Here is a 14,655-nt window from a genome sequence, read left to right as displayed (position 1 = left end):
CCAGGCTGCAAAGGCAGAGCTGGTCAGGTGTGACAGAGACTTTATGGCCCAGAAAACCTGAAACACGTGGCCCTTCACCCACAAAGTCAGGATCCCTGTCCCTACCCTGCAACAGATGCAGCCCTGCCCATGGTCGTGGCTGCAGGCAGCTTGGGGGCTTCATTTGACAACCAGCCTTTAGTGGGCAGAAGGGAGCAGAGAGCAGCTTTGTCCAGAAAGCCGTACCCCTCCTTCTGGCCATGCACTGGTCTCCCTGGACAGGCTCCTAGGGCTCAGGCCACCACTGACTCATGTTGCAAAGATGAGAGCCCCCATTGTCCTCCAGAGCCTTCACCCAGCCACCAGAGGCCTTCAGCCCCATGAATGCATCAGAGGCTGGGCTGGGGAAGGGCAGGGCCAATAGGCTGCAGAGGGGCAGAGAAACCCTCCCGAGGCCCTGGAATCCTCCTGGGGGAGGCGGAGGTGGAAGAGGCCTAGGACCTTGGCAGGCACAGCTCCTAGAGGAAAGGGCCCAGAGACATCACAAAGGGGACTTGTGTTCTTGTCCGAGCCCACCCTCGGGCACTTTTTCTGATAATGCTGTCTGTTCTTGAGCCTTCCTTCTAGATGCAGGCTGCCAGGGTTTGAGCCCAGAAGGAGGGTCTGTCTGGGCTGGGACTCCAGGAAGAAGTCCCTGGGGTGGAAGTTGGAGGAAGAAACGGCTGCCAGCCTGGACAAGGAAGGGTTGACAGGACATGCCCGAGAGCACACGGGAGGTGCATTTTCATAGAGTGCATGAGCATGCTTATAAGGGATGCACATGCACACACATGCGTTCAAAATGCACGTGTGCACCACAGGCTCACACGTGGATGCACCCTTTAACACACACACACGCTTGCCCAGCTTTCCCTACACCCAGGAGCTTGCACTCACCCTGCACAGCCGTGTACACCATGCATACCTATGCTGGAAGCCCCACCCTCAGAGGAGCCCTGCCCCCTTGTCCACCCTGGCCCAGTGCTGGCTGTGAGCCCGCTCGGGAGACTCAACACAGGCCCTTTGTCCCCTGGGATCAGGGCTGCCCACAAGGGGATTTAGCAGCATTGAAACCATAATCCCCTGTGTGGGCGTGCCCCAGATCTCACTCTGTCAGGAGCCTGGAACAATTGGGCCCCCTTCTCCCAGCAGAGGCAGATGCTGGTCTGGCTGGCTTGTGGGTTGGGGGTGGGTCAGGGCTGACATCCTTGCCTCCCTCCCCTCTGGATGTGGGGCTTGCAAAGACCCCTCTGTGCTCTGCAGCCTGAGGCACAGCAGACTGAGGGCCTCTGTCCCCAGCGCACTCAGAGCTGGTGGGCACCTCCCTGCAGCCCTCTGCAAGGAGTCCCACCCTGGCTCGCAGGCTGGATCCTGCGTCCTGGGCTCAGACTCCTGGGGCGAGGTGTGGGTGCTGACTCCTGCACGTGGCCTCATCTGACGCCTTAGGCCCCAGGAATCAGATGGAAGAGCCCGCTGAGTGGGGGAGGGGGAAAGATCAGATGGGAAGGGGCATTTTGTCCCCGCCTCAAGGGAAGTCCAAAGCTGGCCTTTGTGCCCGGGCTTGCCTTCAGGTCACTGCTACCAGACAAGGAGGCCCATCCTAAGGGGAAAACTTGGCTGTGCATTTTTGAAACTCTCGACTCTTCCCCTTTTACTCACTCATTCAAAAATCTCATTGGATGCTCTAAGCAAAACATTTTTCTCCACTTTTCCCCAGAGAAACTCAATACTTTTAATGGAATGCCAGGTCACCCAACAACACATTTTTCTCTAATCTTTTATGTAATTAAAATTCCATTAGTGTTGGGGCTTCCCTGGTGGTGCAGTGGTTGAGAGTCCGCCTGCCGATGCAGGTTCGTGCCCTGGTCTGGGAAGATCCCATATGCCGCGGAGCGGCTGGGCCCGTGAGCCATGGCCGCTGAGCCTGTGCGTCCCGAACCTGTGCTCCGCAACGGGAGAGGCCACAACAGTGAGAGGCCCGCGTACCGCAAAAAAAAAAAAAAAAAAAAAAAAAAAATGTTTTCTTTATGGACTTCCCTGGTGGTCCAATGGCTAAGACTCCATGTTCCCAGTGCAGGGGGCCTAGGTTCGATCCCTGGTCAGGGAAGTAGATCCCACACGCCGCAACTAAGAGTTTGCATGCCACAACTAAAAGATTCCCGAGTGCCACAACTAAAGACCCCGCATGCCACAACGAAGATCTTGTGTGCTGCAACTAAGACCCAGTGCAGCCAAATAAATAAATATTTTTTAAAGTTTTCTTTATTTTTTGTGTTTGCTTTTTATGTATTATTTGTGTGAAAGTATTATAAAGCTATTACAGTACAGTACTATATAGCCGATTGTGTTAGGTGGGTACCTCAGCTAACTTTGTTGGACTTATGAACGGAACTCGTTCGTATGTAGGGGACTTACTGTATTATCTCTGGTTTCCTTGGAGTCCGTTCAGTTTATTGAAATAGATCCTTCTGGTGCATGCACAAATTCCCTGCAAATATTTCTTCATCCTTGGTTGCTGTGCAGTAAAAGGTTAACTGAACAGGCCTAGGATGTTCAAACCCTGCACAATCCAAAGAAAGGACTGGCCCTTGCCCACCTCCTAGGAAATAACCTCTGAGCCCTTGGAATGTCCTGCCTGAAAAGACTGTCTTTGTAGACCTGGGGCCTCAGGCCACTCCGGATAGTTGATGATAACGATGTGATTTATGGCGGGGCTTTGGGTCACACTGGATCAGCTGGACCTCTGGAGGGGCTGCAATCTGAGAAATAATGTTGGCCACATGGACCCTCCATGCCTATGTGATGAAACCCCAGTAAAAACTCTAGACACCAAACTTTCAGTGAGCTTCCCTGGTTGGCAAAACTTCACGAGTGTTGTCACACGTCATTGCTGGGAAAATTAAGCACTGCCCACCTGACTCCCCTGGAAGAGGACAACTGGAAGCCTGCACCTGGTCTCTTCCAGACTCTCCTCTGCACCTTTGACATTTGCTGATGTTATCTGTATCCATTAACTGTAAGGAACCATAACCAGGAGTACAACAGCTTTTCTGAGTTCTGTGAATCCTCCTAAAAAATCATTGACTCAGAGGGTGGTCCTGTGGACCCCAACTCAGTGGTCTGCTCACATCTATGAGAGAGTCAGTTTGGTGACTTTGGTGCCCTGCAATATTGTCTGCAAGGAAGGGAAGCTACCTGTAGACTCCACAGAGTTAGGTGAGGCTTGTTGCTGGGCAGCAGGCAGACATGGAGGCTAAGAGCCCTCTAGATGGTCAAATCAGGCCAACATTTATTCTGTGGGTCCTGTAATGGATCATCACGTTTAACAGTAGATGACACAGTGCAAGACCCCCAATGGGGGTCTCAGTGAGGACTTGCTAATGTGCTTTCACGGGAGTCCTGGCTATGGGGCAGGTCCTTGGTCCTTCCTAGCGGAAGGAATGGGTAGAAAAGAGGGCAGCATGGGGGGCAGCCAGGTCCCCAGGGTCGCAGACAAGAAAGGGATCGTCTGGGTACACTGGCTCCTGGGCCATAACAAGGTACTTAGTTGGGGGACCGAGCTCCAGTAGAAGCTCAAAGCCGGGGCACTGTGACGTCCCAGGTTCCCAAATATCCCTTGGACCAGAGAGGTCAAGCTGAGGGAAGGGGGCGGCCAGGGTTCCCGTGGCTCCCTCTCCCCGAGGGGGCGCCCCAGCCGCGCCTTGGAGCTGGCGGAAGCAGAGGGGGCGCCAGGCGGCGGGAAGAAGAAGCCGTGGGCGCGCAGGTCAGGACGCTGCTGCTGGCGCAACTGTTGGTGCGGGTCGAAATCGCGAGGCAGGGTGAGCTGAGGCGGGGGCTGCCGGCGCAGCTAGGGGTGATGGGGGAAGGGTGGGGCGCGTGGAGACCAAAGGGAGCTCACTTTCTCTCCTACCCGCAGCGTTGCGGGATAGGGACCTGTTGCTTCCAGGTAAGGCGTCCAGGGGACGCGCTTCCCTGCGCAGGGCACCTGAGCCGGAGCGCGAATGGCGACTCATCTTTTCCTCTTCCCGCCCCAGGTTTCTAGAACTCTTCTATGCTCGCATGTAACTGATGGGGCCCCCCTGGGTGTGGGGGAGGGGCGGGCACCTGTGGACCACGTGGGGCAGGTCCCCAGCGTCCCCTTCTTCCTGGGCGGCAAGACCCCTGGACGCGCGGTTCCCCGGAGCGCCCCTTTTCTTCTCCCACTCGGTGGGTGAGGGTGGACGGGGTGGGCCTGCCTCCCGCAGCTCGGCCTGGTGTCCATTTGTCCATCCCAGGGCCATGTGGCCAACGGACTGTCCCGACACTCATAGTGTATGGAAAGGATGCAGGGCTTGGGCGCAGGGCAGCCTGCGCCTATGGGGCTCCCACTACTGCGGAGCAAGCCTGCTCAACCGCCGCTGGGTGCTCTCGGCCGCGCACTGCTTCCAAAAATGAGTCTGGGGGCGGGCGGCCCGCTGACCCCGGGCCCTGGGTCTGCACCAGGACCTGCGCGCATGCCCCACGTGGACACGGCCCTCGTGTGCTCCTGAGGCGCAGTCCCGGCTGCAGCCCGTTACGCACCCACGCGAGTCCCCCAGGGCGCTCCGGGAGGAAACGCTGTGCGGTTTCTACCAGAACGTTCTCCCAGAACTTTCCCACGCACATTTGTCTTGTTCTTTTCTTTCTCACGTCACTTGTCCCCAAATGGCACCACCAATCTCCACCTTCCTCACCCCACCTCCCAGCAGAGGTGACCCCTTCCCCCCCCCGCCCGCCGGGGGGAGGAATGAGCTGAAGTAAGTGCTGGACACACAGCCTGGCCTGTGGTGACAGTGGCCCCGGTAGCTGTTTTGAGCCCAGCCTGCTGTGGCGCCCATGCACCTGCTCGTTGCCTTTTGAGAAGGGTTCTTGGAGGTGACAGGTGGTTGAGTGACTGGCCAGATGAGCTGTTAGGGGAGGCACCCTCCTGCCAACACCCCCAAGTCCCCAGGTGTGGGACTTTGTTTGGGGCTGTCTGGGCTCTCCCCGTTTCTACCCTGGCCTCTTTGGTCGAAGGAAGACCTGCTAATGGTGCCTGGGGTGAGCCCCGCAGCAGCTCGGGGGTCTCAGCTCAGGGAGCAGCCCCAGGTGTGCTCAGGTGGCCCACCCTGACAGCTCTCTCCTCCCCTGCCAGCAACAGAGATCCCTATGAATGGTCGGTCCAGTTTGGCGAGCTGTCACACCACCCATTTGGAGCCTGCGGGCCTACCTCCATCGTTACAGGGTGAAGAGTATTATTATATACCCCAAATCCAGGAATTATTTGCAGGACGACAGCTCCCTGCTGAAGCTGTCCTCCTCCGTCACCTTCAATAAGCACATCCAGCCCATCTGTGTCCTGTCCTCCTCCTCTGAATTCAAGAACCGTGATGACTGCTGGGTGAATGGCTGGGGGGACATCCATGAGAAAAAGAGTGAGGTTGGGGACAGACGGGTTGGGAAGGGGAGTGTTATTCACCACGTCCTGTGCCAGCCACACCAGCTGCAGTGGCCCCCACCTTGATCTGTGTGCCACTGTGCTTTGGCTTTGGCCCGCTGAGCAATCCCTCCTCACCTCCTTTCCACACCCCGCCCCCCCGTAGAGCAGGGCTTTCTGTACCCACACTCAGCTACCCCTCCCTTCCGAGTCTGTGAGCCAGAAACCAGAGAGGGAGGCCCCCCTGCACCGGCCCAGGCCACACCCCCAGCCTGCAGGGGTGTGCGAGGTTTTGGGGTGGACTTGTCAGAAAGGCATCAGGCATTGTTTGTTTTTGGGGGTTTTTTGAAGCATACTTCAAAAACCATAAAATTCATCCTTTTAAAGTATACAATTCAGGGACTTCCCTGGTAGTCCAGTGGTTAAGACTCTTTCCACTGCAGGGGGTGTGGGTTCGATCTCTGGTTTGGGAACTAAGATCCCACACCCCGTGCGGTGCAGCCAAAAAAAAAAAGGCATACAATTCAGACGGTTTTTTTTTTTTAGTATATTCACAGAGTGGTTCCATCACCACTGTCTAATTACAGAACATTTTCATCATCTCAAAATGAAATCCCATGCTTATTAGCCGTTACTCCTAATTCCCCGTTGTTCTAGGGCCATAGCCCCTGGCAGCCACTAATCTGCTTTCTGTGTCTAATGGATTTACCTACTCTGGACGCTTCATATGAATACAGTTATATACTACGTGCTAGCTTCTCTCACTAAGCATAATATTTTCAATGTTCATTCATGTTTTAGTGTGTGTCAGTACTTCACTCCTTCTTTCTTGTTAAGGTTTAACTCATATAACATTAACCATTTTAAAGTATATAATTCAATGGCATTTAGAACATTCACAGTGCATAACCATCAACTCTATCAAGATCCAAAACATTTTCATCACGCCCAGAGGAAATCCCATAACCATTAACCAGTCACTCCCCATTACCCCCTCCCTCCAGCCCTTAGCAGCCACTAACCAACTTTTTGTCTCTATGGATTTACCTGTTCTGGACATTTCATATAAATGGAATCATACACTGTGTCACCTTTTATGTTTGGCTTCTTTCACTTAGCATAATGTTCTCAAGATTCATCCATATTATAGTATGTATGAAAACTTCATTCTCTTTTATGGCTGAATAATATTCCATTGTATGGATGCACAATTTGTTTATCCATTCCTCCATTGATGCCATTTGTGTTGTTTCCATCTTTTGGGTATTTGTATTAGTATACAAATTTGTGCTTGAATACCTCTTTTCAATTATTTTGTGAATGTATTTAGGAGTGCAATCCTGGATCACATGGTCATTCTATGTTTAACTTCTTGAGGAGCTGACAAACAGTGTTCCATAGCAGCTGCTCCATTTTACGTTCCTATCAACAGTGAGGGTTATCATTTCTCTCCATTCTCCTCAATAAAAAACTTGTTATTTTCCAGGTTTTTGTTTGTTTGTTTGTTTTGTTTTGTTTTGTTTTGGCCATCCTAGTGGGTGTGAAGTGGTATTTCACTGTGGTTTTGATTTGCATTTCTCTAATGACTAGTGATGTTGAGCAACTTTTCATGTGCTGGTTGGCCATTTGTATATCTTCTTTGGAGTAATGGCTATTTAAGTCCCTTACCCTTTTTTTTTTTTTTGGTCACACCACGTGGCTTGTGGAATCATAGTTCCCCAGCCTGGGATTGAAACTGGGCCCTCAGCAGTGAGAGCAGAGAGTCCTAACCACTGGACCTCCAGGGAATTCCCAACCCAATTTTTAAAATTTATTTATTTATTATTTTCTTTTTTTTTGCGGTACGCGGGCCTCTCACTGTTGTGGCCCCTCCCATTGCTGAGCACAGGCTGCGGACGCGCAGGCTCAGCGGCCATGGCTCACGGGCCTAGCCGCTCCGCGGCATGTGGGATCTTCCGAGACTGGGGCAGGAACCCGCGTCCCCTGCATCGGCAGGCGGACTTTCAACCACTGCGCTACCAGGGAAGCCCCCCAACCCATTTTTAAACTGAGTTGTCTTTGTTGTGATGTTGTAATCGTTTTTATATATTCTGGATACTAGACCCTTTTTAGATATATGATTTGCAAATATCTTTTCCTATTCTGTGGGGTTTTTTTTTCCTTTTTTCTTCTTTTTTTTTTTTAAACTGGCTCCTGGGTCTCACTCCATGGATTTAATTGGTCTGGGATGTGGCACAGACATTGGGATATTTTTAAGCGTCCCAGGTGATTCTAATATGTAGCTAAGGGTAAGACCAGCTGGCCTAATGGGGTTCATGATGCTTAGCCAAGTGATGCCAGGAAAGAGGCAATAATCTCCAGGAAAAGGACGAAGAGCTAAAGGTTTGAAAGTTGAAATGAAGACCTAGCTGAAGTTCTGCAGAACAGGTAGGCTTTAGTGTCAGAAAGTTGTGTTTTGAATCCTCTTACTTAACTCTTCAGTTTCTTCGAAAGAGGCATCATAGCTCCTTCCTTCCGGGTTGTTCCATGTTGTCAGTCCCTGGTGTTGATGGGGGAAGAGCACTTCAGATGCAGGACTGAGCCAAGACTCGTGGACCACATCTCTTTTCACTTTCATGATAGTATCTATTGATGCACAGAATATTTTAATTTTGATGAAGTTCAGATTATTTTTTATCTGGCGCTTTTGCTTTTGATATCATGTCTAAGAAATAATTGCCAAATTCGAGGTCATGAAGATTTACCCTCATGTTTTCTTGAAGAGTTTTATAGTTTTAGCTGTTATATGTATATCTTTGATTCTTTTTTTTTTTTTTTTTTTTTTGCGGTATGTGGGCCTCTCACTGTTGGGGCCTCTCCCGTTGCGGAGCACAGGCTCCGGACGCGCAGGCTCAGCGGCCATGGCTCACGGGCCCAGCCGCTCCGCGGCATGTGGGATCTTCCAGGACCGGGGCACGAACCTGTGTCCCCTGCATCAGCAGGCAGACTCTCTACCACTGCGCCACCAGGGAAGTCCTCTTTGATTCATTTTGAGTTGATCTTTGTTTATGGTGCGAAGTAGTGGGTCCAACTTCATTTTTTGCATTTGGATATCTAGTTGTCCCAGCACCATTTGTTAAAGAGACTATTCTCTACTCCACTGAATTATCTTGGCACCTTGTCAAAAATTAGTTGACCAAAGAAGAATGGGTTTATTTTCTAGACTCTCAATTCTGTTCCGTTTGTCTGTATGTTTATCCATTTGCCAGGACCCCATTGTTTGATTCCTATAGCTTCCAAGTATGTTTTGAAATTGGGAAGTGTGTATTCTCCAACTTTGTTTACTTTTTCAAATATTGGTTTTGTTATTTGGGGGTCTCTTGATAGTCCCTCTAAATGTTAGGATGAGCTTGTCAATTTCCACTAAAAAGGCTATTGGAATTTGGATAGGGATTGCATTGAATCTGTGGATTGCTTCGGGGGAGTATTATCATCTAAATAATATTAAGTCTCCAGTCCATAAACAGAAGATATGTTTCCATTTATTTATGTCTTCTTTAATTTCTTTCAGCAATGTTTTGTAGTTTTTTGTGTACAGGTCCTCAATTAAATTTAACTATTTCATTCTTTTTGATGCTATTGTAAAATGATATTTCTTTTCTAATATCCTTTTGAAATTGTTCATTGGTAGTGTATAGAAATATAATTGACTTTTGTGTCTTGATTTTAGATCCTGCAAATTTGCTGAATTCATTTATTAATTCTAGTCCTTCTTTGTGTACTCTTCATTATTTTCTATATATAAGATCATGTCTCCTGTGAATAGACATAGTTTTACTTCTTCCTTTCCAACTTGGATGTGTTTTATTTCCTTTTCTTGCCTAATTGCTCTGACTAGAACTTCCAGTAAAATGTTAGATAGAAGTGGCAAAAACTGGCATCATTATCTTTTTCCTGTTCTTAGGGGGAAAGCTTTCAGTCTTTCACAATTCTGTAGCTGTGGGTTTTTCACATATGATCTCTATCATGTTAAGGAAGTTCTCTCTATCCTTAGTTTATTGAGTGTTTTTATAATGAAAGTGTTGGATTTTCCTGCATCAATTAGGATAACCATGTGGGGTTTTTTTTCTCCTTCATTCTATTACTATAGTCTGTAGTATGTTATATTGATTGATTTTTGTATGTTGAACCCACCTTGCACTCTGGATAAATTTCACTCGGTCGTGGTGTAGAATTCTTTTAATATGCTGCTGGATTCAGTTTGCTGGTATTTTGTTGAGCATTTTTGCATATATGTTGGTCTGTAGTTTCTTTTTTTTTTTTTTTTTGCGGTACGCGGGCCTCTCACTGTTGTGGCCTCTCCCACTGCGGAGCACAGGCTCCGGACGCACAGGCCCAGCAGCCATGGCTCACGGGCCCAGCCACTCCACGGCATGTGGGATCTTCCCGGACGGGGCACGAACCCATCGGCAGGCGGACTCTCAACCACTGCGCCACCAGGGAAGCCCTATGGTTTCTTTTTGTGTGTGATAACTTGCTTGGGCTTTGGTGTCACAGTAATGCCAGTCTCATGGAATGAGTTAGGAAGTGTTCCTTCCTCTTCTGTTTTTTGGAAGAATGATTGACGTTAATTTCTTCCTATGTTTGATAGAAGTCACCATTTAAGGCCATCTGGCCCAAGGCTTTTCTTCATTGGGAGGTTTCTGACTAGTGACTAAATCTTTTTACTTGTTATGTGTCTGTTCAGATTTTCTACTTCTTCTTGAGTCTGTTTTAGTATTTTGTGTGTTCCTAGGAATTTGTCCATTTCCTCTAGGTTATCTAATTTGTTGGAATACAGTTGTTCATAATATTCACTTATAGTCCTTAATTTTTCTTTAAGGTCAGTAATAATGTCCCCACTTTCATTGTCAATTTTGTTGATCTTTCAAAGAACCAACTTTTGGTTTTGTTGATTTTCGCTATTGTTTTTCCCTAGTTTGATTTTTTTCCATTCCTCTCTTTATTATTTCCTTCCTTCTTCTACCTTTGGGTTTAATTTGCTCTTTTTTTTTCTAGTTCCTTAAGTTAGATTGTTGATTTGAGATTTTTCTCCTTTATTAACATAGGCATTTCCAGCTATAAATTTCCTTGTGAGAATTGCTTTTGCTGCAACCAATAAGTTTTGGTATGTTGTGTTTTTATTTCCATTCATCTCAAAATACTTTCTAATTTTCCTTGTGATTTCTTCTTTGACCCATTGGTTAGAAGTATGTTGTTTAATTTCCACGTATTTGTGAATTTTTCAGTTTTCCTTCTGTTATTGATTTCTAGCCTCAATCCACTGTTTTCTATGATGTCAATCTTTTCTAATTTATTGCAACTTATTTTGTGGCCTGACATGTCATCTATCTTGGAGAATGTTTTGCATCCACTTGAAAGGAATGTGTATTCTGCTCTTGTTTGGGTGGATTGTTCTGTATATGTCTTTTAGGTCTAGCTGCTTTATAATGCTATTCAAGTCCTCTGTTATCTTACTGATCTTCTCTCTGGTTGTTCTATCCATTAATAAAAGTGGGGCATTGAAGTCTCCAACTGTTCTCATAGAACTGTCTATTTCTCCCACCAGTTACATCAATTTTGCTTCATGTATTTTGGGACTCAGTTGTTAGATGTGTAGATATTTATAATTATTATACCTTGAGGACTTACCACTTTTGTCAACATATAATGTCCTTCTTTGACTCTTTTTAAAAATATTTATTTAGTTTTTTTTAATTTATTTTGGCTGCACTGGGTCTTAGTTGCAGCATGCAGGATCTTCATTGCGTCATGCGGGATACTTAGTTGCGGCATGTGGAATTTCTTAGTTGTGGCATGCAGACTTCTAAGTTGCGACATGCAGACTCTTAAGTTGCAGCATGCATGTGGGATCTAGTTCCCTGACCAGGGATCAAACCCAGGCACCCTGCATTGGGAGCACAGAGTTTTACCTGCTGGACCACCAGGGAAGTCCCCCTTCTTTGACTCTTGTAACATGTTTTGACTGAAAATCCATTTTGTCTGACATTAGTATAGCAACCTCAGCTCTTTTTGGTTACTATTTGCATGGAATGTCTTTTTCCAACCTTTCACTTTAAACCTATATTTACCTTTGGATCTAAAATTATTGTCGGGCTTCCCTGGTGGTGCAGTGGTTAAGAATCTGCCTGCCAATGCACGGAACACAGGTTTGAGCCCTGGTCTGGGAAGATCCCACATGCCGCGGAGCAACTAAGCCCATGCGCCACGACTACTGAGCCTGCACTCTAGAGCCCACGAGCCACAACTGCTGAGCCCATGTGCCACAACTACTGAAGACTGTGCACCTAGAGCCTGTGCTCTGCAGCAAGATAAACCACGCAATGAGAAGCCTGTGCACCACAACAGAGTGGCCCCCGCTTGCCACAACTAGAGAAAGCTTGCATGCAACAACGAAGACCCAACGCAGCCAAAAATAATAAATAAATAAATTTTAAAAAATATAAAAATTAAAATATAATAAAATTATTGTCTTGTAGACAGGATATAGTTGGATCTCTGTTTTTAATCCATTCTGCCAATCTCTTCCTTTTAATTGGAGTGTTTAATAGTTACATTAAAATTAATTACTGATAGGGAAGGATTTACTTCTACCATTATTCAATTTGTTTTCTATATTTTGTCGGATGTGGAAGATATAGATATCTTATATCTATATCATATCTATATCTATACCTAAGTCATATCTTTTTTGTTCCTTATTTCCTCCTTTTTGTGTTTAATTGATTTTTATTAGTGTACTGTATTGATTTCCTTCTTATTTCCTGTTCTGTATATTTTTTAGTTATTTTCTCAGCAGTTTCCCTAGAGATTACAGTTAATAACTTAAACTTATACCAGTCTATTTTGAATTAATATCAACTTAGGTTCAATAGCATACAAAAGTTCTGTTCCTATACAACTCTATTCTTCTCAAGTTGTTATTGTCACAGTTTACATCTTTATATATTGTGTAACCATATCTTTATATATTGTGTAAGCAATCTCTGTGTAACAGAGATTTACAATTATTGTCTTTTAAATTGCATTTGTCTTTTAAATTGTATAGCAAAAAAAGTATGAACCAAAACTATAATAATACTGGCTTGTATGTTTACCTGTGTAGTTACATTTACCAGTGTTCTCTATTTCTTCCTATGGGTATAAGTTACTGGCTACTGCCCTTTCATTTCATCCTGAAGGGCTCCCTTTTCCATTTCTTGTAGGGCAGGCCTACTAATGATGAACACTCTCAGCATTTGCTTATCTGGGAATATCTTAATCTTGCCTTCATTTTTTTTGAAGGATAGCTTTGTCTGATCTAGAATTCTTGGTTGACTGTTTTAGTCTCTTAGCACTTTACATATGTCATTGCACTGCCTTTTGGCCTCCAGGGTGTCTGAAAAGAATGTGGCTGTCAATCTTGTTGAAGATCCCCTATACTTGATGTGTAGCTTCTCTCTCGCTGTTTACAAGATTCTCCTTTTGTCTTTGCATTTTGATATTTTGATGAAAATGTATCTCAGTGTGGATCTCCTTGTGTTTATCCTACTTGGAATTTGTTCACCTTCCTGAATGTGTAGTTTCATATCTTTCATCAAATTTGGGAAAACTTCAGCCTGGATCCTGCAGCTATACTAATTATAAACAGGCTCAGCTGCATCAGCCCCTCCCCCTGTGTATGCTTCAGCCATGGTCTCTCCCCACTGGCTCAGGCAGGGCCTGTCATCTGCAGGCTACAGAGAGGGAAACCAAGCCTCAGGGAGGTGCTGTGACAGCCTGTCCATCCATTGGGTCCTTCTGTGATATTGTTCATCACCCACCACATACTGGGTGCTGGACTAGAGCAGAGGAATCAAGAGCAATGTCCCAGGTACTGTGGATACTCCAGGAAGTCCACTCCCCTTCATACCCCCTTTCCCCAGATGGCAGAGGAGAGGCTAAGGTTGTTGTCTTTCTCTCTCCCACCCTCAACCCCTGGCAGATCTGCCACCTCCCTACGATCTTCAGGAAGTGCAAGTCTCCATCATAAACAAATCCAGGTGTTCCTACCTGTTCCATCAGCCTGATTACAGCAGTCACAGCAGTAATAATATGATTTGTCCTGGCTCTGAGGATGGCAACACTGACGCCTGCAAAGTGAGTACCCCTGCCCCAATGAGGGCCATACTGAAACTGGGTACCACCCCTCCCAATCTTGGGCCTGAGAGCAACCACCTTGACCCCCTACCAATCCACCCTTAGAGTTCATTCATGAGAAAATCATTGTAGACCTCATTTATCCAGCCTATAAAACAAGCTTCCTGTTTTACATTAATTGTACCTCCTTTGATCCTATGTGAAATTGAGTGGATAGACTATTGCCCCCCTTTGCAGATGCAGAAACTGAAGTTTTTTTGCTTCCAGGGGGAGGAGTGGGATTTGCAGCCAATCTGCCCAGCTCCACAGCCCCTCCTGCTCTACCAGCCTCTCCACTGGCCCCTCCTGCCCCATCCCAGGTCTTGCTCACCCACACTGCTTTCCAGGGTGACCCAGGCAGACCCTTGGTCTGTGAAAAGAATGGGCCGTGGATTCAGATTGGAATTGTGAGCTGGGGAGTGGGCTGTGGTAGGCGCAACCAGGCCGGCATCTATACCAATGTCAGTAGTTACTTCAACTGGATCCAGATGCTGGTGGGCCACAGCACACCCAGGCCAGACCCCTCTCAGTTGCTGCTGCCCCTCGCTCTGCTCTGGGCTCCCTGACTCCTGTAGCTGGCCTGTGCACACCTAAGCCCATGAGGGTGCAGTAGTTACTGCAGCTCCAGACATATTCACCAAGGGCTAGGGGCACGCCAGTGGCAGGACTGCCTGCTGGACCAGGCCCAGTCCCCTTCTGTCCCCTTTGCTAATAAACGTGTGTATGTTCACATTGATGCCTTGCACCATGTTCTATGGCCCTGGGTGGATTCCTGGATACCCTCACAGTTACCCATGTCCCATCCACTCGAAGACCACTCCTTAACTCCTAAACCATCGTCACCCATCTGTGCTATACGGGTTTTGGTTGCAAACAACAGAACCCTCTCAGGTTAGTTCAATCAGAAAGATAATTTACAGGGATTTCCCTGGTGGTCTGGTGGTTAAGACTCTGTGCTCCCAATATAGGGGCCCAGGTTCAATCCCTGGTCAGGGAACTAGAACACT

The 14,655-nt window shown here is 47.2% G+C and overlaps 1 protein-coding gene across 1 annotated transcript; it reads left to right on the top strand.

Annotated features, from left to right (window-relative positions):
* Window positions 1–3,479: 3,479 nt before the first annotated feature.
* PRSS41 (serine protease 41) lies at window positions 3,480–14,344 on the top strand. Its single transcript, XM_027118364.1, is given in 9 exon segments — window positions 3,480–3,557; window positions 3,701–3,836; window positions 3,935–3,964; window positions 4,340–4,448; window positions 4,657–4,664; window positions 5,179–5,223; window positions 5,226–5,450; window positions 13,455–13,609; window positions 13,996–14,344. Coding segments are annotated over 9 exon segments (1,005 nt in total). The 3' UTR covers window positions 14,215–14,344.
* The last annotated feature ends 311 nt before the right edge of the window (window positions 14,345–14,655 follow it).

The sequence above is a fragment of the Aethalodelphis obliquidens genome, unplaced genomic scaffold (assembly GCF_003676395.1).
Source record: "Aethalodelphis obliquidens isolate GAN/ISIS:26980383/991018 unplaced genomic scaffold, ASM367639v1 scaffold18, whole genome shotgun sequence".
NCBI classification, from domain to species: domain Eukaryota; kingdom Metazoa; phylum Chordata; class Mammalia; order Artiodactyla; family Delphinidae; genus Aethalodelphis; species Aethalodelphis obliquidens.
The sequence above is the reverse complement of the archived record's forward strand: the minus strand, read 5'-3'. Positions and strand labels throughout refer to the sequence as shown.